The sequence below is a fragment of the Notolepis coatsorum genome (genome assembly GCF_963971535.1).
Source record: "Notolepis coatsorum genome assembly, chromosome: 6".
Lineage (NCBI taxonomy): Eukaryota > Metazoa > Chordata > Actinopteri > Aulopiformes > Paralepididae > Notolepis > Notolepis coatsorum.
Window position 1 is genome coordinate 42,028,989 of NC_140170.1, and position 23,577 is coordinate 42,052,565.

Consider the following 23,577-nt stretch of genomic DNA (forward strand, 5'->3'; position numbering starts at 1 on the left):
TGGTTTTCCCACCAAAATGAATAAACTACTGAAAATGCATCCCTACACCTTTGCCCTCATTGAGAATGAAAGGATCTATGAAGCCCTGCCCCCTCACGTGTTCCCCCCCAAGCCGGTTAAGTTTATCTTTTTCCGCCAGAATTTTTTTTCACCTAAACACAACACTTCTTACGCAATCTTGTTATAACCAAGACATTTGCTGGGGGGAAAAATTACGTTTTCATGCATAGATCACTAGATGTATCAACTTATAATTTGAGTTTCATGCAAAGATATGGATTACCAGAGGTTGGTCAGCAAGGTTTCCATAAGAGTTGAGTGCCAGTGGCTTATGACTCACTATAATAAAGTGGCCACATCATCCAACCTGGCCAAACTCTGGTCATAAATGGCTCTTCTTCCCCCAGGCCATCAGAACACTGATCTCTCCACATACTCACACATGAACACACACACTCTTGCAGGGACGTGCAGAGGACTTTAGAGGGGCAGGTGCTCAAAGGCTGAAAAGGGCACTATACCTGTGTGTGTTTTAACCGAGCGCGCATAGCGCCCAAGCCCGATTTTTAAGGGCCCTTTTCGGGCGGGGGGGCCCCCTTAATGCTTTTTGGGGGGTTTTGGTGATCAAATATTGAATATTGAACTATAATAATCAGTGCAGGAGCTCACTTATCCTTGAAAGACACTTTTATCACTGACCTAAAAGGCCCATACATCTCCATAAATGTTCAGGGGGGAGGGAATAAGTGCTTACCCTACAGACCCCAAGAAGTGCTGTATATTCTGTATTGTTTAATATAAATGCATTTTTTTTATTCCAATCCCGATTTGTATTTGAGATTCCCAAATCCCATCGGACTTGACTTCTTCGTGTCGCTCAATGAGTGTAATACCAGCATTCAACTGTATGCGCCACAGCGGTTTCTATCATCATCATCATCATCATCAGGCACGGAGAGGCACGCTGAGGAGGCTGTGCAAACTGCAATGGAATATGGGGCATCTCTCTCTCTTTACCTAATATTTTGATTCTATCCTGACATTTTTCAGTTGGAAGGGCAGTCTATATGCGTAACGGTAAAAAAATAAAATATATATATATATTAAATAGTTTTCTTCCAAAAAGGGCACTTTTTTTATTAGGCTCAAAAGGGCAGGTGCTCAAGCACCCCCTGGGCTCTATGTGTGCACGTGCCTGCACTCTTGCACTCTCTCACACACAAACACACTACAGGTCACTTTAAAAAACATCAAGGCGGGCATGGTCACCTTCATTTCACTACATGTCTCATGTATGTATGTGACAAATAAATCTCTTGAATCTTGAATAATGAATCTTGGTGTCTGGTTTCACATTAGCGGTTAGCATTTCCTGGGCCAGCTGGGTAATAGTGATGATGACCATGATATGTTTGCAGGATTAGTTGCGTCACACAGGCGGCTCCGAGAGAGTCCCCCCCCCTGCCCAAGTGGAAGACCCCGCCCCCCTCCAGTGGAAGCATGTGAAAAGGATGCTCTGGTGACAAGTTCTGCAGAAATAATATTATTCAAAATTCCAAATGTCAAACATTCTGAACTTCCTCTTTAACTAGGTGTGTGTGTGGGGGGGGGGCACACAGAGGCCTTTCATCAATTGCCAGGTACTGTGGGGTGCCCTACTCCCCACCCAAGCCAACCACAACACACACACACTTCCAAAGCTGGTAAACACAGGGCTCTGTGTCCTCCACTACCATCCCCCTACACACACACACACTTTCCTGTAACAGCATAAACAGTACACCCACAGGCAAGTCCCCACCTGGGGTTGAGATACACAATCCTTCTAAATCACAAAGAGAGAGAGAGAGAGAGAGAGAGAGAGAGAGAGAGAGAGAGAGAGAGAGAGAGAGAGAGAGAGAGAGAATTACAAATAGAGAGAGGCTGAAGTTACACGAGGGGAAAAAAACAACAACGTTGCATTTTCAAATGATTTCGTTTGCACGTCCAAGTCGAATGGCAATGGCGTTTTAGCTGGCATTTTCGTTTCCCCAGCAGCAATGCTCAAAAGGTGTTTTCGTTGTCAAAGGTCCCTTGGAATGGTACTGTCATCTACCCTTGCACGATCCGTTGTCGTTGCCGTAGTCGGGCTAAACGGTGTATTCAAATAGCCTAACAAATAAAAGGTAATATGTCTCGGAACGCTTGCAGTTGCATTATTGCAAACTAAAGAAATGTCAATTCAAGAAGTTAAAACGAAGTTTAGCCTATTCAATTAGAAGCCTATAGCCAATGTTCCGAGGCATATTGCCTTTTACGCACTGTTTAGCCTATTAAATAGGCTAATTGTTTTTTCAGCCCGTTATTCGTTTTAACTTCTTTCATTCACATTTCTTTAGTTTGTAATAATAATTCAATCAGCTAATTGTTTTTTCAACCCGTTATTCATTTTAACGTTCAGCCTGTTAATAAATATGTCGTTATGGAAATCGTAATTTAATTCTCTGCTTATTTAATGCTTCAATTCATTCAGAAACGTTGCAGCAAACAATCCATATGTGCATTTGTTTACATAACGATAACGTACATAAATAACACAATATTATTAAAGGGAGAAAAAAAAGGAAACTGAAGCCTAATGTTTCACCCTGTTAGTCAAGTTGAACAAGTTGAAACACAGACTCCCAGTCGACATTTGAGGCTATATTGTTCGTGTTGTACTCCAATGTAACTTCGAGCAGCAGTATCACCTCATCGTCGGTCCAAGTAAATTGATCTTTTGTACTTTTTTTCCATAGCTACTTATCTTGTTGTCCTGTACAGTGACTAGCGGACACGCGTGCCTTGTGTTTTATAGCCCCTTGTGCCCACGCTCTGTGCTCGTGACGAGTCCCTGCCCACGCAACGTTGTGTTTTCCCCTACGTGTACCTTCAGCCAGAGACTCACTCAGAGAAAGAGAGAAATGGAGAGAGAAAAACAGAGAAGGAGAGATATGGCACCGCACCAGTTATTAAAACTAGAGTGTACTATAGGTTTGAAATGGGACTAAAGCCGGCCTAGTGATCCACAGACGGTGCGTTGCCATTAAGCCATTTGCCCGCGCGCATTAAATAAATGGAAGCCAGCGTGAATGTTAATCCTGAAAGCCAAGAGTGAGAATATGCCCACAGCCATTCATTCCTGCTCCAGCGTTTGGCATCAAGATCAGAAAAGTTGGCTTCAATTTCACTTGGCGGCCACTACTGCTTGTTTGGACGCTGACGTCACAAGCCAGTTAATCACTGTGCCTTGGACTCAAACAAAACGGAACACTCTTCTTTGATCTTTTAAGAGACTAAAGGCTGGTGCAGTTTAACAGTGGTAGGTAGATGCAGGTCTAATAGGAGGCAAGACCTCATGGTTTTCCAATTAGCTGGACAAAAGGAGAGACTTTCCTGGACGCAGATCAAGCCTGCTGAAGGATTAGGAGGCACTAAAAACACAACCAGGCCATATCTGGTACTGGATTCTGAATTGCATCAGTCGAGTGGCTGGTTGAATTAGCAGATTTACCACCACAGAAAAAAGTTATAACTGTGACAAATGACAACTAATTAAAAATGTGTAGTTCGATTCATACATTTAAGAAAATGTTCAAATATAAGGGGATACATAAATATAAAACTTTATTATAATCCTAATTATATTTTATTATAATATAACTATTACAACTGTGACAAAAATAAAAGTGTATATGTTTTGTATATTACTGTACACTATAACTATGAAATTTCTGTAAACTTTAGTTTTTTTGCAAAATGATGTACTGAATCATTCATTATAATCCTTAAGCTTTCAAATTTGGCTGGTAGGTACGGAAGTGCATTGCTGCCACACCAGAAACGGAAAAAAAGATTGTTATAACGTGAAATGGATATTTTCTTTCCGTTTCTGGTGTGGCAGCAATACGCTTCCGTAGGTAGGCACTATATTAATTACTTAAAGGTGTTATAGATAACATTTGTATGTAGAGTCTTCAAAAGAATAAGAATACATTTACAGAGCTTTTAGAAAAAAATATTGATGAATGAATTTATCAAAATGTTGCCGGGTCCAAAATAAATGTTGTCAAGTCAAGTCAAGTCAATTTAATTTATATAGCAAATTTCCAGGCAGCGGCAGCTGGCACCAAAGTGCTTCACAGGCAGGTTGATAAAAACAAAATAATGTGATGCAAGATATAAGATTAAAAACATAGTAAAGCCGAGCGGTTAGGTGGCGTAGCGGAGATTGCGTTCGTCACCAACCCCGGAGCTGTGAGCTGGATTCGCCTGTTCGAATCCAGCTCACAGCTCCGGGGTTGTCACCAGCTTGGCTGGCCGTTCACACTAATACAATTGGCTGTATTAGAGGGTGGGAGAAGCTGGCGGGGTGGGTCCGGGTCGTTGCAAACAGCGACTCCTACAGTTCGGTCGGGGCGCCTGCTAAGCGCGGATAGGACCTGAGTGGGATAGTGTGATCCTTCCACACGCTACGCCCTCTCAGGGAGGATCCGCGCTGCCAGGTGAAAAGAAGCGGTTGATTGGCTGGACGTGTGTCGGAGGAAGCACGTGATAGCCTCCACTCTCCCAGATGATCTGACTGTGGGGGGTAAGTGCGCAGCGACCAGGAAGGGGATTGGGAATTGGCATACGACTAACATTGGGATGAGAGAAAAATCGGAGGAAAATGGAGGGGGAAAAAGATTAAAAAAAAAAAAAAAAAAAACATAGTAAAGCAATGAAAGTAATAAAAACAAAATAATATGCAATATATAAGATTAAAAACATAGTAAAGCAATAAAAGTAATAAAAACAGGTAGGACACAGTAAAACAAAGAGGATAGAAGGGCCAGGGGTCTAGTGGTGATTAAGTGGGGGGGAAGGCCAAGGAGAACAGGTAGGTTTTTAAAAGTGATTTAAAAGCCTGCACGGTCTGGGCGGTCCGTACGCTGAGGGGGAGGCTGTTCCACAGTCTAGGCGCTGCGGTGGAGAAAGCTCTGTCTCCCCTAGTCTTGAGCCAAGGGGGAGAGAGATCTAAGGGCAGAGACTTTGCTGATGAAGAAGTGTTGGAAGCCTTCACATAGAGCTAATGAAGGTACGACAGAGGGAGTGGCACAGGGGTTGATGAGGGAGTTTAAGACTTTGAACAAGGCCTGGGGTTTATTTGAATTTGTTGTGACTAGGTTAGAAATGTAAGTTGTTTTTGCAATTTTGACAGTGGTTCACATGTTGCATGCATGCATCCCCTCCCTACTTCCCATTTCCCCAGGTGGAATACACCAGATTGTACAAATGACATGCTGGTGCAACATCTAGTGGCTGAATGTTATCTATACTATAGCACCTTTAATTGATCACTACATTTTTGGATAGTCTGTTATGATACTCATTTTAATAGTTTTGCATGAATGTATTTTTTACTTATTTTGTTTTTAACCATTGCACAAGTAGTAACACAATGTTATTAGGCGACGCCGAGATACTGTGCATCTCTTAATTAGACAGGAAAGTAGATGGGAGACATCATCCCAGGCAGCATCACCACAACACTTACAGGGGGTGTATTTGAGTGTGCGGAACACTTTGCGTTGCGGCGTCACCCTCTTGATGTACGGGTGGTCCTCTATGGTCAGCAGGTTGCTAGGCGACGCTTGGCGGATGTGGACCAGCTCGAAGTCGCTGGGGAAGTCAGAAGCCGGATTCTCCCTGGGGACGATGTGCCACTCCAGCGGTGCGCTGTCCGCGTTACGCAGGGCGCTGCTGATGTACAGTCTGCGGGCTTTGGCCGAGAAATAGCCTGTAAACGCTACGATGTACTCTGAGAAAAGACACAGGGAGAGAGAAGAGGACAGAGAAGAGGACAGTCTGAGAACAAGGACAAGTGTAGCAAAGTGCCATGCCTGTGAGCCGCCACTAGGGGCGAGGAGGCTAACTGTGAGCGAATGACTGTGTGAGCTAGTGACATTGCGACCCCCCCCCCCCCCAAAATAAACATTTACCAACCAATCAGTTGTAAAGCTCAAAGCTCTCTTTGAACAGAATGAAAGCAGGTAAAATTATTAATCTAACTCCTCCTTGTTAGACCTCACCACACGGGCTGCCCATCAATGCTACAATGTCATCTAACCAGAAGGGCTTAAGGAAATAAAGACATAATGGGATTGGACATGACGAATATTCTATAGTCAAATTAATAATCGAATTGTAAAAATAAACATACATTCAATAGTAAAAATTAAAAACGTAGGCCTATTCCTTGAGCTGAAGAATGTGCCAATAATTCCAACAACTGCATGGCATGATGGCAGAGAGTGAGTTGTACCCAGAGCTCAATCTAAAAAGCCCCATTGGGAAATACTTCCGATTTTGGTCACTAGAAGGCAAATTTAGAGAACCCCGAGACAGCTGGCCTTCCATTCGTTTTTGTTGAGATATATGTTCTCATATGTTGAAAATGGGATCATATGTTATGGTTGTTATTAGGGATGTCCGATATTATCGGCCGACCGATATTATCGGCCGATATCGGCAGTAAAATGTGATATCGGAAAATATCTGTATCGGTTTAAAAAAAATAAAAACAATAACAATATTTGTTATATATATATCCAGTGAAATGATTAGTTACCTGAAATTATTCAGTTTTTTGGGGGGGGGAAACCCTGCATATATCGGTATCGGTTGATATCGGTTGATATCGGTATCGGAAATTAAGAGTTGGACAATATCGGAATATCGGTATCTGTAAAAAAGCCAATATCGAGCATCCCTAGTTGTTATGTTTTGTGTTAAAGTGAGTAGCCTAGACGTTCATATACATGTGTTGTATTGGAAATGTGATGCAACTCTATTCTAAGTCTTGTGTTTTGTTCTTGTACTTGCAGTACGTAAAGACATGATGGTATGACGCAGTGGCGGGAAGCCGAGCACGTATACCTAGCCGTCAGCTGTCATCAGTCAGCGGTCAGTGCGCACAGGGGTGAAAATGGTGTGTCACAGCTGGGAGTGTTTGTGGTGTTTGTAATGTAGGAGAAGTTTGGTTCACTTATTGTAAATAAACTATTCACATAAAAGAAACAAAACGGATCAGGCGTTCTTTGTGTGGATAAATACATATGATAAGGTATGAGTCATGATGACAAAGAAACAGAACCCTCTACATTGAACAACACTGATGATGAAGAAACAGAACCCTCTACATTGAACATGGAGAGCGAAGGAACAGGAAACTCTACAGTTTTTATGCTAATGCTAGCATTTTTTGGAGTTCTAGTGTCAAGAATAAGTACCTTTCCCTTTTTTGAATAGCACTTTATTGTAAATCATCCCTCAGGGTAAAAGTTCTAGATATTGAATAATGAATAGAGACAGATCCCCAATGGTTTGATTACAATTTTCTGTTTCACGTCAAGGAAAATATATTGTTCCATGTTTATCATGCCGTGTATGAATGTCCGTTCTAATATGCAGCAAACTTTCCTTCAATAGATCTTTCTCCGAGTCAGAGACTGCCCTTTCTCAATCTAGCCTAATGCCCGTTCTCAATCTAGCCTAATGCCCTTTCTCAATCTAGCCTAATGCCCGTTCTCAATCTAGCCTAATGCCCGTTCTCAATCTAGCATAATGCCCGTTCTCAATCTAGCATAATGCCCGTTCTCAATCTAGCATAATGCCAGTTCTCAATCTAGCATAATGCCCCTTCTCAATCTAGCATAATGCCCGTTCTCAATCTAGCATAATGCCCGTTCTCAATCTAGCATAATGCCCGTTCTCAATCTAGCATAATGCCCGTTCTCAATAGTCATGATGATACGATAACATCATGATACTACAGTCACGATAAGATATCGGCGACAGTGACTCAGGAGGTAGAGCAGTTGTCTGGCAATCCGGAGGTTCCCGGTTCGATTCCCGCTCCTCCCGGGCAGTGTGTCGATGTGTCCTTGAGCAAGACACTTAACCCCTAATTGCTCCCGATGAGCAGGTTGGCACCTTGCATGGTTGCCTCCGCCGTCGGTGTGTGAGTGAATGTGTGAGTGAATGAATGGGTAAAAATGTGAGTAACAAATTGTAAAGCGCTTTGGATAAAAGCGCTATATAAAAAAGCAGCCATTTACCATTATCATATCGTGACTAGTATCATGATGTTATCGTATCGTGACTCTAGTATCATGTTATCGTATCGTGACTAGTATCAGGAGGTTATCGTATCGTGACTAGTATCATGAGGTTATCGTATTGTGACTCTAGTATCATGATGTTATCGTATCATGACTCTAGTATCATGATGTTATCGTATCGTGACTCTAGTATGTTATCGTATCATGACTCTAGTATCATGATGTTATCATATCGTGACTCTAGTATGTTATCGTATCGTGACTCTAGTATCATGATGTTATCGTATTGTGACTCTAGTATCATGATGTTATCGTATTGTGACTCTAGTATCATGATGTTATCGTATTGTGACTCTAGTATCATGATGTTATCGTATTGTGACTCTAGTATGTTATCGTATCGTGACTCTAGTATCATGATGTTATCGTATCATGACTCTAGTATCATGATGTTATCGTATCGTGACTCTAGTATCATGATGTTATCGTATCATGACTCTAGTATCATGACTCTAGTATCATGACTCTAGTATCATGATGTTATCGTATCATGACTCTAGTATCATGATGTTATCGTATCGTGACTCTAGTATCATGATGTTATCGTATCGTGACTCTAGTATCATGATGTTATCGTATCGTGACTCTAGTATCATGATGTTATCGTATTGTGACTCTAGTATCATGATGTTATCGTATTGTGACTCTAGTATCATGATGTTATCATATCGTGACTAGTATCATGATGTTATCATATCATGACTAGTATCATGACTCTAGTATTATCGTATCATGATGTTATCATATCATGACTCTAGTATCATGATGTTATCGTATCATGACTCTAGTATCATGATGTTATCGTATCATGACTCTAGTATCATGATGTTATCGTATCATGACTCTAGTATCATGACTCTAGTATCATGACTCTAGTATCATGATGTTATCGTATCATGACTCTAGTATCATGATGTTATCGTATCGTGACTCTAGTATCATGATGTTATCGTATCATGATGTTATCGTATCGTGACTCTAGTACCATGATGTTATCGTATCGTGACTCTAGTATCATGATGTTATCGTATCATGATGTTATCGTATCGTGACTCTAGTATCATGTTATCGTATCGTGACTCTAGTATCATGATGTTATCGTATCGTGACTCTAGTATCATGATGTTATCGTATCGTGACTCTAGTATCATGATGTTATCGTATCGTGACTCTAGTATCATGATGTTATCGTATCGTGACTCTAGTATCATGATGTTATCGTATCGTGACTCTAGTATCATGATGTTATCGTATCGTGACTCTAGTATCATGATGTTATCGTATCGTGACTCTAGTATCATGATGTTATCGTATTGTGACTCTAGTATCATGATATTATCGTATCATGATGTTATCGTATCGTGACTCTAGTATCATGATGTTATCGTATCGTGACTCTAGTATCATGATGTTATCGTATCATGATGTTATCGTATCGTGACTCTAGTATCATGATGTTATCGTATCGTGACTCTAGTATCATGATGTTATCGTATCGTGACTCTAGTATCATGATGTTATCGTATCGTGACTCTAGTATCATGATGTTATCGTATCGTGACTCTAGTATCATGATGTTATCGTAATCATGACTCTAGTATCATGATGTTATCGTAATCATGACTCTAGTATCATGACTCTAGTATCATGACTCTAGTATCATGACTCTAGTATCATGATGTTATCGTAATCATGATGTTATCGTAATCATGACTCTAGTATCATGATGTTATCGTATCATAGATGTTATCGTATCATGACTCTAGTATCATGATGTTATCGTATCATAGATGTTATCGTATCATAGATGTTATCGTATCATAGATGTTATCGTATCATGACTAGTATCATGATATTGTAGGGCGGGACCTCTGGTGAGCCCTACTAGACAACAGTATGTGGTCATGTGGTTAATCCCCCATTTGGGACTAATAAAACTGTACGCCCTTTAACATTTCACACAACTGTGTACAGAGGCGGTGAAATATGAATATCTTTTGTCATATTTAATCTTCCCTGTGGTGACATGAGGACAGGCCTGTATAGCGAGTTCTGTAAACCAGTCGGACCGGGTTGAGTGGCACCGGCACCCCGACACAATGCTGACATTATGACACCGAGGACACCGAGGTGTGCCTGAGGGAACGCTGCAGTGTTCAGACGTCCGCTGTACTGGATTCTGGCCCGGCAGTGGACGCCAGTGTTGTAGTACTCGAGTCAGAGTCCTGGACTGATTTTCAGGACCTGTGACTCGACTTGGACTTGAGCACTGATGACTCGGACTTGGACTCAAGCATTGACTGAAATTTGTTATAGGCCCTAATCATTTGGCATAAGATATTGATGGCTTTTTATTAGTGCTGTCAGGCGATTAAAAAAATTATCTAATTAATTACAGGATTTGTAATTAATGAATCGCATTTTAATCGCATAACCATTTTATGCCTGATATTCTATAATTAATCATATTTCAAATTGCATGTGTCCGGATGGCAGAATTCAGTACTGTATCTACAAAACCTTCTGTTTAATCATCTTCCATCTATTAATTTGCTTAGATTTTTCAGGTCTGGTCAATTTGAGCATAGTGTTATTCACAGTCAAAGATAAAAAAACATTTTTTATCGATATTCTCATTTGGTTCATTACAATTTACTCAAGCCTAGTAACAGACACAGTATTTCTGACACTGGGAATACATTCCCTGAGATCCATAGATGTCCCTTAGAATCAGATACCAAGAACATGCAAATGGACAATATAAAAAAAAATTCTGTAAATGTGTATTCTACGTTCTTATGGAATGAATGAGATTAAAAAAAAAATTATAAAATATTTTTCATTTTTTTTAGTATTGTTATTAATTTTGAGTTACTTTTCATAACGCGATAATTTGCTGTGTAATTCATTAATCTAATTAACGCAATAAACTGACAGCCCTACTTTTTATTTATACGTCAGCTCTTGACTGGCAGAGTGGAGTGGACTCAACCTTGATGACTCGGACTCGGGTAATGGGAACGCGACTCGGACTCGACTCTTCCCTGGTGACTCACTGGGGACTCGGACTCGAGATGTAGTGACTCGACCACAACACCGGTGGAAGCCATGTGCGACGCTGAGACGAGCGAAGAATGAGAGATGCGCGGCGGTTTCCATTATTTAAAAGCTGCTAGCACAAACCCGCCCTCTTTTCTCGATCCTCCAATCACAACCGTCGCTTCCCTTCAGACGGACGAGGAAAGCAACCATCGTGATTGGAGGATCGAGAAAGGTGGGCGGGGCTTCGGATAGACCCAACCGCTAAGTGACGCATTCTATGAAATTGTGAGTGTGGTCGAGTCTACTCTACACGGCCCTCACTTGGTTAGTGCACCTTTAACATTAATAATATAACAACAACATGGCTTTTTGTGTGTACATTTCTTTCACATTTCTTCAGCTTCTCACCCCCCCCCCCCCAATCAGTACGCCCGTCAACCCTAATACACAGAACATGCCTGATCTCCTCCAACCTCAGAATATCACCAGTGTCACTGTATGCCCTGGTATGTATGTGATGAATAAAACTCTTGAAACTCTTGTGTCTCGCAGATGCATCACAGCTCCAAAAGGTCAACGATTAATGACGATTAATTTTCACATCGACACTCGCACTCCGCACTAGGGATGGGTACCGTTCACATTTGAACCGATATGGTACCGGTACCTGTGAATCGATACCGGTACCCAACGGTACCTTTTTTCGGTACTTTAGTCTCTAAAAATGTAATCTAATCAGTTGTAAAAAAATATATATAATAATCCAAACTTCAAATAACCACAATTTCGACAGTTTTTGGCTTGCCATTGCCCCGACTGCTTTGTTGTTGAATCAAGTCAAATCCTAGGTAAGCGTATATTGTGCGTGTGAACGTTGACATGAAAAGAAAAAAAATAAAAAAAAAGAAGCGTCAATTATTTATATATTTTTTACCGGTATCTCACGTGAATCGATACTCGGTAGTACCGATGTGTTTCGGTAAGTACCTTTAAAAGTACCGAATTCGGTGCCCATCCCTAGTCCGCACGCAGTCCGCACGTATGCCATTTTACAATGCAGTATCAATGACGTGGCTCGGTCCGGAAACAATTTTAGAAGCAAAGCAGCGATATGAATTGCAATGGTCACTAACCCCTAGTGGTGGCTTAACAGGTACTGCAGGCTGTGTGAGAGCAGTTAGCATGGCATCTATGACGCGGTGTGTCCTTGTCTACAGCCGAGAGGGCTCTGGTGGACACAGACGTTATGTAAAGAAAAGACATATCCTCACTAGGGCTGTCTTAAATACTTCAAAGCTTCGTTCGATGGGCATGGGATTCGAATATGAAAAAAAGATTTGATTATAAAAAATATATATATATACGATATTCTTTTTAACTCTGCCTCTCTTTGTTAACTACAACAAGCAATGCCGTTTGTTATTTAAGATGAGTGCTGTTTGTTATTTAAGACGAGGTCGGACTCGGCACTGACAGATGTGTTCATTGTGCTGCTTTTATAAAGCCTCAAAGGACGGCTTACAATATTTCATGAAAGCAAAGTGTTTTGTTTGTCTAAGATTTAAAAAGGTTTCAACTTTACAGCACTGACAAAGTTGAACAAAGTGATGTACAAGTCCCACAACATTTAAAAAAAAAAAAAAAAAAAAAAAAAGTAATTATAATTTTTTTCCCTTTTCTTTTTAATCTCGAAGCTTCGAATTAAAATAGAATCTCGGCCCCGAAGCTTCGAATTCCAAAGAAAAAAATCGAAGGTCAGCCCTAATCCTCACCATGCGCTACCACCCTGGTGGAGAACTCCAGCTTGACAGTAAGATCGGAGCAGTTGGAGCCAGAAGAGGGAGAATCGGGGTTGGGGGCGTGGCTGGAGGACGGTTTAGCCCCTCCCCCTGGTTCTGTCCCCGTCGCCGGCAGGAAGCCAACCAGTAGGCCGAGCAGCATGGACACGCACACAGGAGTCAGATGCATTCTGTGTTCCTTAGCAGCACACAGCATTAAGACGCGGAGACACCTCCGGAACAACAGGGGGCGCTGCCGTTCTCGATGAATGAACGACTTAAAACAGGGGAGGGATACAGGTCAGAGGTCGGGACAGAGCAGTTCAGGTCCAGAGCCCGTAAAAGAGGAGAGTGGCCAGGGGCAGCTTGATTCATTTCTTTCTTCGTTTCCTCTCCATGTTTGTAGTCCAGGGTGGCGGTCAGTGGTGCAGCCGAACTACAAACTTGGTTGCCATGCCTGAGAACCTGAGATGGCAACCAGCGGAGGTGGAGAGCAGGAAGACGATAATGGCGCTGGCGATGATGTCATCAGTCTAGAGGCTTTGGCTGCAGACCCTTACATTCGTATGCCTATAGTGAGAAAATAAAGTAGAAAACAAGGTTAGTTAAATTACCCACAATATTGGGATATTGCACTAAGCCCTATTGCGACTTCGATAAATGTTTTGATAAATTGTTCAGCCCTAAGATGAACAATTTACAGCTAACCTCCACCTAAACAAATCCCTACACAGCAGTCAAAAGGTTTTATCGACTTCTCAAATAGCTGATTCAAATGTCTGAGAAAATTGCCTTCCCCACACGTTTGTCCCTCAACGCAATCACACGTTTACATTTTGTCATTTATCTGATGCTTTTATCCAAAGTGACTTACAAGTTCTGTACAACAGGTCAGCGGGAAGGGTACAACTCTTTCAACTGAGTAACAATGTTCATCAAACAGTGCTGAAACTTGGGTGTTACGGTCTTGTGCATAGTAGTAAAGACATATTAGCATAGTAGGTACTAGGTAGTAATATAGGCACGAAAGATTATTTAGTGGAAAAGTATGATAGTAAAAGACAGTAAGAAGGTTAGTATGTTTTTTTCTTTTTTTCTTCATTTCAGATATTGATTGAAGAAGTGTGTTTTAGTCGACAGCGGAAAATTGGTCGGGTTTGGCTGTTCTGACTGTGGTGGGAAGTTAATTCCACCGGTGCCCTTTAAAGTCCAAAGCATGCGTGTGATTGTGAATACTGTTGCAACGCCAGATAAGTGCTTCTTTTCTGATGAATGCAAAAAAACATGTTTTTGAAATAAAGATCAACTAAGACCCTTACAACTGAATAATCAACTCATGATATGTTGTGCATGTATATGCACCACCTGCACTCAATTGTGTCAAGTCTAAAATCATAATCACATTACTGATTGATTTGAGAACATCATATGACAATGACCTTACCTTTCTTCTCGACCAAAGGCTGCCTTTCTGTCATCTTCTACAAGTTACCAAAGATGTTTTAAAATAACTGGAGAAACGCGTCGTGTTTCCTTCTCCCTCTCAACACGAGACAAAATTGCAATTGAAATTTGATGAATCGCCCCGGCCCTAATAATACCAAGTCTTTAATATGTTTAGGAAAGCCAAGTATGACCCATCTCTAGTCTCCACCCCCATCTCCTCATGTTGTGTAACTTCATTTAAATCACTTCCTCCTCACTCAGAGAGGGGATTGAGGGCAGGCATGGGTAGAAAGTGGTTCAGGAATGCCGTATCAACCACTCCCTCGTCATTCAGTCAGAAAGGCCACTGCTGCCCTGAGGGTGTGATGCGTACCAGGCGGGGCAGATAGAGCGAGGTAGTGGGGCGATGTTTTCATCATGTCACCTGCCAGGCACAGAGAGTAGCTAAAGACTGAGCTGGATGGCACAGAGAGCAGCTAAAGACGAGGCTGGATGGCACAGAGAGTAGCTAAAGACTGAGCTGGATGGCACAGAGAGTAGCTAAAGACTGAGCTGGATGGCACAGAGAGCAGCTAAAGACTGAGCTGGATGGCACAGAGAGTAGCTAAAGACGAGGCTGGATGGCACAGAGAGCAGCTAAAGACTGAGCTGGATGGCACAGAGAGTAGCTAAAGACTAAGCTGGATGGCACAGAGAGTAGCTAAAGACGAGGCTGGATGGCATAGAGAGCAGCTAAAGACTGAGCTGGATGGCACAGAGAGTAGCTAAAGACTGAGCTGGATGGCACAGAGAGCAGCTAAAGACTGAGCTGGATGGCACAGAGAGCAGCTAAAGACTGAGCTGGATGGCACAGAGAGTAGCTAAAGACGAGGCTGGATGGCACAGAGAGTAGCTAAAGACTGAGCTGGATGGCACAGAGAGTAGCTAAAGACTGAGCTGGATGGCACAGAGAGTAGCTAAAGACGAGGCTGGATGGCACAGAGAGCAGCTAAAGACTGAGCTGGATGGCACAGAGAGTAGCTAAAGACGAGGCTGGATGGCACAGAGAGTAGCTAAAGACGAGGCTGGATGGCATAGAGAGCAGCTAAAGACTGAGCTGGATGGCACAGAGAGTAGCTAAAGACTGAGCTGGATGGCACAGAGAGCAGCTAAAGACGAGGCTGGATGGCACAGAGACTAGAGCAGCTAAAGACTGAGCTGGATGGCACAGAGAGTAGCTAAAGACTGAGCTGGATGGCACAGAGAGTAGCTAAAGACTGAGCTGGATGGCACAGAGAGCAGCTAAAGACGAGGCTGGATGGCACAGAGAGTAGCTAAAGACTGAGCTGGATGGCACAGAGAGCAGCTAAAGACGAGGCTGGATGGCACAGAGAGCAGCTAAAGACTGAGCTGGATGGCACAGAGAGCAGCTAAAGACGAGGCTGGATGGCACAGAGAGTAGCTAAAGACTGAGCTGGATGGCACAGAGAGCAGCTAAAGACTGAGCTGGATGGCACAGAGAGCAGCTAAAGACAAGGCTGGATGGCACAGAGAGTAGCTAAAGACTGAGCTGGATGGCACAGAGAGCAGCTAAAGACTGAGCTGGATGGCACAGAGAGCAGCTAAAGACTGAGCTGGATGGCACAGAGAGTAGCTAAAGACGAGGCTGGATGGCACAGAGAGTAGCTAAAGACTGAGCTGGATGGCACAGAGAGCAGCTAAAGACTGAGCTGGATGGCACAGAGAGTAGCTAAAGACGAGGCTGGATGGCACAGAGAGCAGCTAAAGACTGAGCTGGATGGCACAGAGAGCAGCTAAAGACGAGGCTGGATGGCACAGAGAGTAGCTAAAGACGAGGCTGGATGGCATAGAGAGCAGCTAAAGACTGAGCTGGATGGCACAGAGAGTAGCTAAAGACTGAGCTGGATGGCACAGAGAGTAGCTAAAGACTAAGCTGGATGGCACAGAGAGTAGCTAAAGACTAAGCTGGATGGCACAGAGAGTAGCTAAAGACGAGGCTGGATGGCACAGAGAGCAGCTAAAGACTGAGCTGGATGGCACAGAGAGCAGCTAAAGACTGAGCTGGATGGCACAGAGAGCAGCTAAAGACTGAGCTGGATGGCACAGAGAGTAGCTAAAGACGAGGCTGGATGGCACAGAGAGCAGCTAAAGACTGAGCTGGATGGCACAGAGAGTAGCTAAAGACTGAGCTGGATGGCACAGAGAGTAGCTAAAGACTGAGCTGGATGGCACAGAGAGCAGCTAAAGACTGAGCTGGATGGCACAGAGAGTAGCTAAAGACTGAGCTGGATGGCACAGAGAGCAGCTAAAGACTGAGCTGGATGGCACAGAGAGTAGCTAAAGACTGAGCTGGATGGCACAGAGAGTATCTAAAGACGAGGCTGTATGGCACAGAGAGTAGCTAAAGACTGAGCTGGATGGCACAGAGAGTAGCTAAAGACGAGGCTGGATGGCACAGAGAGTAGCTAAAGACGAGGCTGGATGGCACAGAGAGCAGCTAAAGACTGAGCTGGATGGCACAGAGAGCAGCTAAAGACTGAGCTGGATGGCACAGAGAGCAGCTAAAGACTGAGCTGGATGGCACAGAGAGCAGCTAAAGACGAGGCTGGATGGCACAGAGAGCAGCTAAAGACTGAGCTGGATGGCACAGAGAGCAGCTAAAGACGAGGCTGGATGGCACAGAGAGCAGCTAAAGACTGAGCTGGATGGCACAGAGAGTAGCTAAAGACGAGGCTGGATGGCACAGAGAGCAGCTAAAGACTGAGCTGGATGGCACAGAGAGCAGCTAAAGACTGAGCTGGATGGCACAGAGAGTAGCTAAAGACGAGGCTGGATGGCACAGAGAGCAGCTAAAGACTGAGCTGGATGGCACAGAGAGTAGCTAAAGACGAGGCTGGATGGCACAGAGAGCAGCTAAAGACTGAGCTGGATGGCACAGAGAGTAGCTAAAGACTGAGCTGGATGGCACAGAGAGCAGCTAAAGACTGAGCTGGATGGCACAGAGAGCAGCTAAAGACGAGGCTGGATGGCACAGAGAGCAGCTAAAGACTGAGCTGGATGGCACAGAGAGCAGCTAAAGACGAGGCTGGATGGCACAGAGAGTAGCTAAAGACGAGGCTGGATGGCACAGAGAGTAGCTAAAGACTGAGCTGGATGGCACAGAGAGTAGCTAAAGACGAGGCTGGATGGCACAGAGAGTAGCTAAAGACTGAGCTGGATGGCACAGAGAGTAGCTAAAGACTGAGCTGGATGGCACAGAGAGTAGCTAAAGACGAGGCTGGATGGCACAGAGAGCAGCTAAAGACTGAGCTGGATGGCACAGAGAGCAGCTAAAGACGAGGCTGGATGGCACAGAGAGCAGCTAAAGACTGAGCTGGATGGCACAGAGAGCAGCTAAAGACTGAGCTGGATGGCACAGAGAGCAGCTAAAGACGAGGCTGGATGGCACAGAGAGCAGCTAAAGACTGAGCTGGATGGCACAGAGAGCAGCTAAAGACTGAGCTGGATGGCACAGAGAGCAGCTAAAGACGAGGCTGGATGGCACAGAGAGCAGCTAAAGACTGAGCTGGATGGCACAGAGAGCAGCTAAAGACTGAGCTGGATGGCACAGAGAGCAGCTAAAGACTGAGCTGGATGGCACAGAGAGTAGCTAAAGACGAGGCTGGATGGCACAGAGAGTAGCTAAAGACTGAGCTGGATGGCACAGAGAGCAGCTAAAGACTGAGCTGGATGGCACAGAGAGTAGCTAAAGACGAGGCTGGATGGCACAGAGAGCAGCTAAAGACTGAGCTGGATGGCACAGAGAGTAGCTAAAGACGAGGCTGGATGGCATAGAGAGCAGCTAAAGACTGAGCTGGATGGCACAGAGAGTAGCTAAAGACTGAGCTGGATGGCACAGAGAGTAGCTAAAGACTAAGCTGGATGGCACAGAGAGTAGCTAAAGACTAAGCTGGATGGCACAGAGAGTAGCTAAAGACGAGGCTGGATGGCACAGAGAGCAGCTAAAGACTGAGCTGGATGGCACAGAGAGCAGCTAAAGACTGAGCTGGATGGCACAGAGAGCAGCTAAAGACTGAGCTGGATGGCACAGAGAGTAGCTAAAGACGAGGCTGGATGGCACAGAGAGCAGCTAAAGACTGAGCTGGATGGCACAGAGAGTAGCTAAAGACTGAGCTGGATGGCACAGAGAGTAGCTAAAGACTGAGCTGGATGGCACAGAGAGCAGCTAAAGACTGAGCTGGATGGCACAGAGAGTAGCTAAAGACTGAGCTGGATGGCACAGAGAGCAGCTAAAGACTGAGCTGGATGGCACAGAGAGTAGCTAAAGACTGAGCTGGATGGCACAGAGAGTATCTAAAGACGAGGCTGGATGGCACAGAGAGTAGCTAAAGACTGAGCTGGATGGCACAGAGAGTAGCTAAAGACGAGGCTGGATGGCACAGAGAGTAGCTAAAGACGAGGCTGGATGGCACAGAGAGCAGCTAAAGACTGAGCTGGATGGCACAGAGAGCAGCTAAAGACTGAGCTGGATGGCACAGAGAGCAGCTAAAGACTGAGCTGGATGGCACAGAGAGCAGCTAAAGACGAGGCTGGATGGCACAGAGAGCAGCTAAAGACTGAGCTGGATGGCACAGAGAGCAGCTAAAGACGAGGCTGGATGGCACAGAGAGCAGCTAAAGACTGAGCTGGATGGCACAGAGAGTAGCTAAAGACGAGGCTGGATGGCACAGAGAGCAGCTAAAGACTGAGCTGGATGGCACAGAGAGCAGCTAAAGACTGAGCTGGATGGCACAGAGAGTAGCTAAAGACGAGGCTGGATGGCACAGAGAGCAGCTAAAGACTGAGCTGGATGGCACAGAGAGTAGCTAAAGACTGAGCTGGATGGCACAGAGAGCAGCTAAAGACGAGGCTGGATGGCACAGAGAGCAGCTAAAGACTGAGCTGGATGGCACAGAGAGTAGCTAAAGACTGAGCTGGATGGCACAGAGAGCAGCTAAAGACTGAGCTGGATGGCACAGAGAGCAGCTAAAGACGAGGCTGGATGGCACAGAGAGCAGCTAAAGACTGAGCTGGATGGCACAGAGAGCAGCTAAAGACGAGGCTGGATGGCACAGAGAGTAGCTAAAGACGAGGCTGGATGGCACAGAGAGTAGCTAAAGACTGAGCTGGATGGCACAGAGAGTAGCTAAAGACGAGGCTGGATGGCACAGAGAGTAGCTAAAGACTGAGCTGGATGGCACAGAGAGTAGCTAAAGACTGAGCTGGATGGCACAGAGAGTAGCTAAAGACGAGGCTGGATGGCACAGAGAGCAGCTAAAGACTGAGCTGGATGGCACAGAGAGCAGCTAAAGACGAGGCTGGATGGCACAGAGAGCAGCTAAAGACTGAGCTGGATGGCACAGAGAGCAGCTAAAGACTGAGCTGGATGGCACAGAGAGCAGCTAAAGACGAGGCTGGATGGCACAGAGAGCAGCTAAAGACTGAGCTGGATGGCACAGAGAGCAGCTAAAGACTGAGCTGGATGGCACAGAGAGCAGCTAAAGACGAGGCTGGATGGCACAGAGAGCAGCTAAAGACTGAGCTGGATGGCACAGAGAGTAGCTAAAGACTGAGCTGGATGGCACAGAGAGCAGCTAAAGACTGAGCTGGATGGCACAGAGAGCAGCTAAAGACTGAGCTGGATGGCACAGAGAGTAGCTAAAGACTGAGCTGGATGGCACAGAGAGCAGCTAAAGACTGAGCTGGATGGCACAGAGAGCAGCTAAAGACGAGGCTGGATGGCACAGAGAGTAGCTAAAGACGAGGCTGGATGGCACAGAGAGCAGCTAAAGACTGAGCTGGATGGCACAGAGAGTAGCTAAAGACGAGGCAGGATGGCACAGAGAGCAGCTAAAGACGAGGCTGGATGGCACAGAGAGTAGCTAAAGACTGAGCTGGATGGCACAGAGAGCAGCTAAGGACGAGGCTGGATGGCACAGAGAGTAGCTAAAGACTGAGCTGGATGGCACAGAGAGTAGCTAAAGACTGAGCTGGATGGCACAGAGAGTAGCTAAAGACTGAGCTGGATGGCACAGAGAGTAGCTAAAGACTGAGCTGGATGGCACAGAGAGCAGCTAAAGACTGAGCTGGATGGCACAGAGAGTAGCTAAAGACGAGAATGGATGGCACAGAGAGCAGCTAAAGACGAGGCTGGATGGCACAGAGAGCAGCTAAAGACTGAGCTGGATGGCACAGAGAGCAGCTAAAGACTGAGCTGGATGGCACAGAGAGCAGCTAAAGACTGAGCTGGATGGCACAGAGAGTAGCTAAAGACTGAGCTGGATGGCACAGAGAGTAGCTAAAGACGAGGCTGGATGGCACAGAGAGTAGCTAAAGACTGAGCTGGATGGCACAGAGAGCAGCTAAAGACTGAGCTGGATGGCACAGAGAGTAGCTAAAGACTGAGCTGGATGGCACAGAGAGTAGCTAAAGACTGAGCTGGATGGCACAGAGAGTAGCTAAAGACTGAGCTGGATGGCACAGAGAGTAGCTAAAGACGAGGCTGGATGGCACAGAGAGCAGCTAAAGACTGAGCTGGATGGCACAGAGAGTAGCTAAAGACGAGGCTGGATGGCACAGAGAGTAGCTAAAGACTGAGCTGGATGGCACAGAGAGTAGCTAAAGACTGAGCTGGATGGCACAGAGAGTAGCTAAAGACGAGGCTGGATGGCATAGAGAGTAGCTAAAGACTGAGCTGGATGGCACAGAGAGCAGCTAAAGACTGAGCTGGATGGCACAGAGAGTAGCTAAAGACTGAGCTGGATGGCACAGAGAGCAGCTAAAGACTGAGCTGGATGGCACAGAGACTAGAGCAGCTAAAGACTGAGCTGGATGGCACAAAGAGCAGCTAAAGACTGAGCTGGATGGCACAGAGAGCAGCTAAAGACTGAGCTGGATGGCACAGAGACTAGAGCAGCTAAAGACTGAGCTGGATGGCACAGAGAGCAGCTAAAGACTGAGCTGGATGGCACAGAGAGCAGCTAAAGACTGAGCTGGATGGCACAGAGAGCAGCTAAAGACGAGGCTGGATGGCACAGAGAGCAGCTAAAGACTGAGCTGGATGGCACAGAGAGTAGCTAAAGACTGAGCTGGATGGCACAGAGAGCAGCTAAAGACTGAGCTGGATGGCACAGAGAGCAGCTAAAGACGAGGCTGGATGGCACAGAGAGTAGCTAAAGACTGAGCTGGATGGCACAGAGAGTAGCTAAAGACTGAGCTGGATGGCACAGAGAGTAGCTAAAGACGAGGCTGGATGGCACAGAGAGCAGCTAAAGACTGAGCTGGATGGCACAGAGAGTAGACAAGGCTGGATGGCACAGAGAGCAGCTAAAGACTGAGCTGGATGGCACAGAGAGTAGCTAAAGACTGAGCTGGATGGCACAGAGAGTAGCTAAAGACTGAGCTGGATGGCACAGAGAGTAGCTAAAGACTGAGCTGGATGGCACAGAGAGCAGCTAAAGACTGAGCTGGATGGCACAGAGAGCAGCTAAAGACGAGGCTGGATGGCACAGAGAGTAGCTAAAGACTGAGCTGGATGGCACAGAGAGTAGCTAAAGACTGAGCTGGATGGCACAGAGAGCAGCTAAAGACAAGGCTGGATGGCACAGAGAGTAGCTAAAGACTGAGCTGGATGGCACAGAGAGCAGCTAAAGACGAGGCTGGATGGCACAGAGAGTAGCTAAAGACGAGGCTGGATGGCACAGAGAGCAGCTAAAGACTGAGCTGGATGGCACAGAGAGTAGCTAAAGACGAGGCTGGATGGCACAGAGAGTAGCTAAAGACGAGGCTGGATGGCACAGAGAGTAGCTAAAGACTGAGCTGGATGGCACAGAGAGTATCTAAAGACGAGGCTGGATGGCACAGAGAGTAGCTAAAGACTGAGCTGGATGGCACAGAGAGCAGCTAAAGACGAGGCTGGATGGCACAGAGAGCAGCTAAAGACTGAGCTGGATGGCACAGAGAGCAGCTAAAGACTGAGCTGGATGGCACAGAGAGTAGCTAAAGACTGAGCTGGATGGCACAGAGAGCAGCTAAAGACGAGGCTGGATGGCACAGAGAGTAGCTAAAGACGAGGCTGGATGGCACAGAGAGTAGCTAAAGACGAGGCTGGATGGCACAGAGAGCAGCTAAAGACGAGGCTGGATGGCACAGAGAGCAGCTAAAGACTGAGCTGGATGGCACAGAGAGCAGCTAAAGACGAGGCTGGATGGCACAGAGAGCAGCTAAAGACTGAGCTGGATGGCACAGAGAGTAGCTAAAGACTGAGCTGGATGGCACAGAGAGTAGCTAAAGACTGAGCTGGATGGCACAGAGAGTAGCTAAAGACTGAGCTGGATGGCACAGAGAGTAGCTAAAGACTGAGCTGGATGGCACAGAGAGCAGCTAAAGACTGAGCTGGATGGCACAGAGAGCAGCTAAAGACTGAGCTGGATGGCACAGAGAGCAGCTAAAGACTGAGCTGGATGGCACAGAGAGTAGCTAAAGACTGAGCTGGGTGGCACAGAGAGCAGCTAAAGACTGAGCTGGATGGCACAGAGAGCAGCTAAAGACAAGGCTGGATGGCACAGAGAGCAGCTAAAGACTGAGCTGGATGGCACAGAGAGCAGCTAAAGACGAGGCTGGATGGCACAGAGAGCAGCTAAAGACTGAGCTGGATGGCACAGAGAGCAGCTAAAGACTGAGCTGGATGGCACAGAGAGTAGCTAAAGACGAGGCTGGATGGCACAGAGAGCAGCTAAAGACTGAGCTGGATGGCACAGAGAGTAGCTAAAGACTGAGCTGGATGGCACAGAGAGCAGCTAAAGACTGAGCTGGATGGCACAGAGAGTAGCTAAAGACGAGGCTGGATGGCACAGAGAGCAGCTAAAGACTGAGCTGGATGGCACAGAGAGTAGCTAAAGACTGAGCTGGATGGCACAGAGAGCAGCTAAAGACTGAGCTGTATGGCACAGAGAGTATCTAAAGACGAGGCTGGATGGCACAGAGAGTAGCTAAAGACTGAGCTGGATGGCACAGAGAGCAGCTAAAGACTGAGCTGGATGGCACAGAGAGTATCTAAAGACGAGGCTGGATGGCACAGAGAGCAGCTAAAG

The 23,577-nt window shown here is 45.5% G+C and overlaps 1 protein-coding gene across 2 annotated transcripts in view; it reads right to left on the minus strand.

The window, feature by feature from the left end:
- Window positions 1-23,577, minus strand: part of mbtps1 (membrane-bound transcription factor peptidase, site 1) — an 85,663-nt gene that overhangs the window by 39,447 nt on the left and 22,639 nt on the right. Inside the window, exons 1-3 of one of the 2 annotated variants that reach the window (XM_084316666.1) lie at window positions 14,445-14,553; window positions 12,995-13,570; window positions 5,555-5,818 (exon numbers count right to left, since the gene is read on the minus strand). In XM_084316666.1, coding sequence (XP_084172792.1) covers window positions 5,555-5,818; window positions 12,995-13,217 — 487 coding nt within the window. In that variant the 5' untranslated portion in view covers window positions 13,218-13,570; window positions 14,445-14,553. Of the gene's footprint in view, window positions 1-5,554; window positions 5,819-12,994; window positions 13,571-14,444; window positions 14,554-23,577 lie in introns of those variants that run through there. The other variant, XM_084316665.1, reaches the window with a different exon arrangement.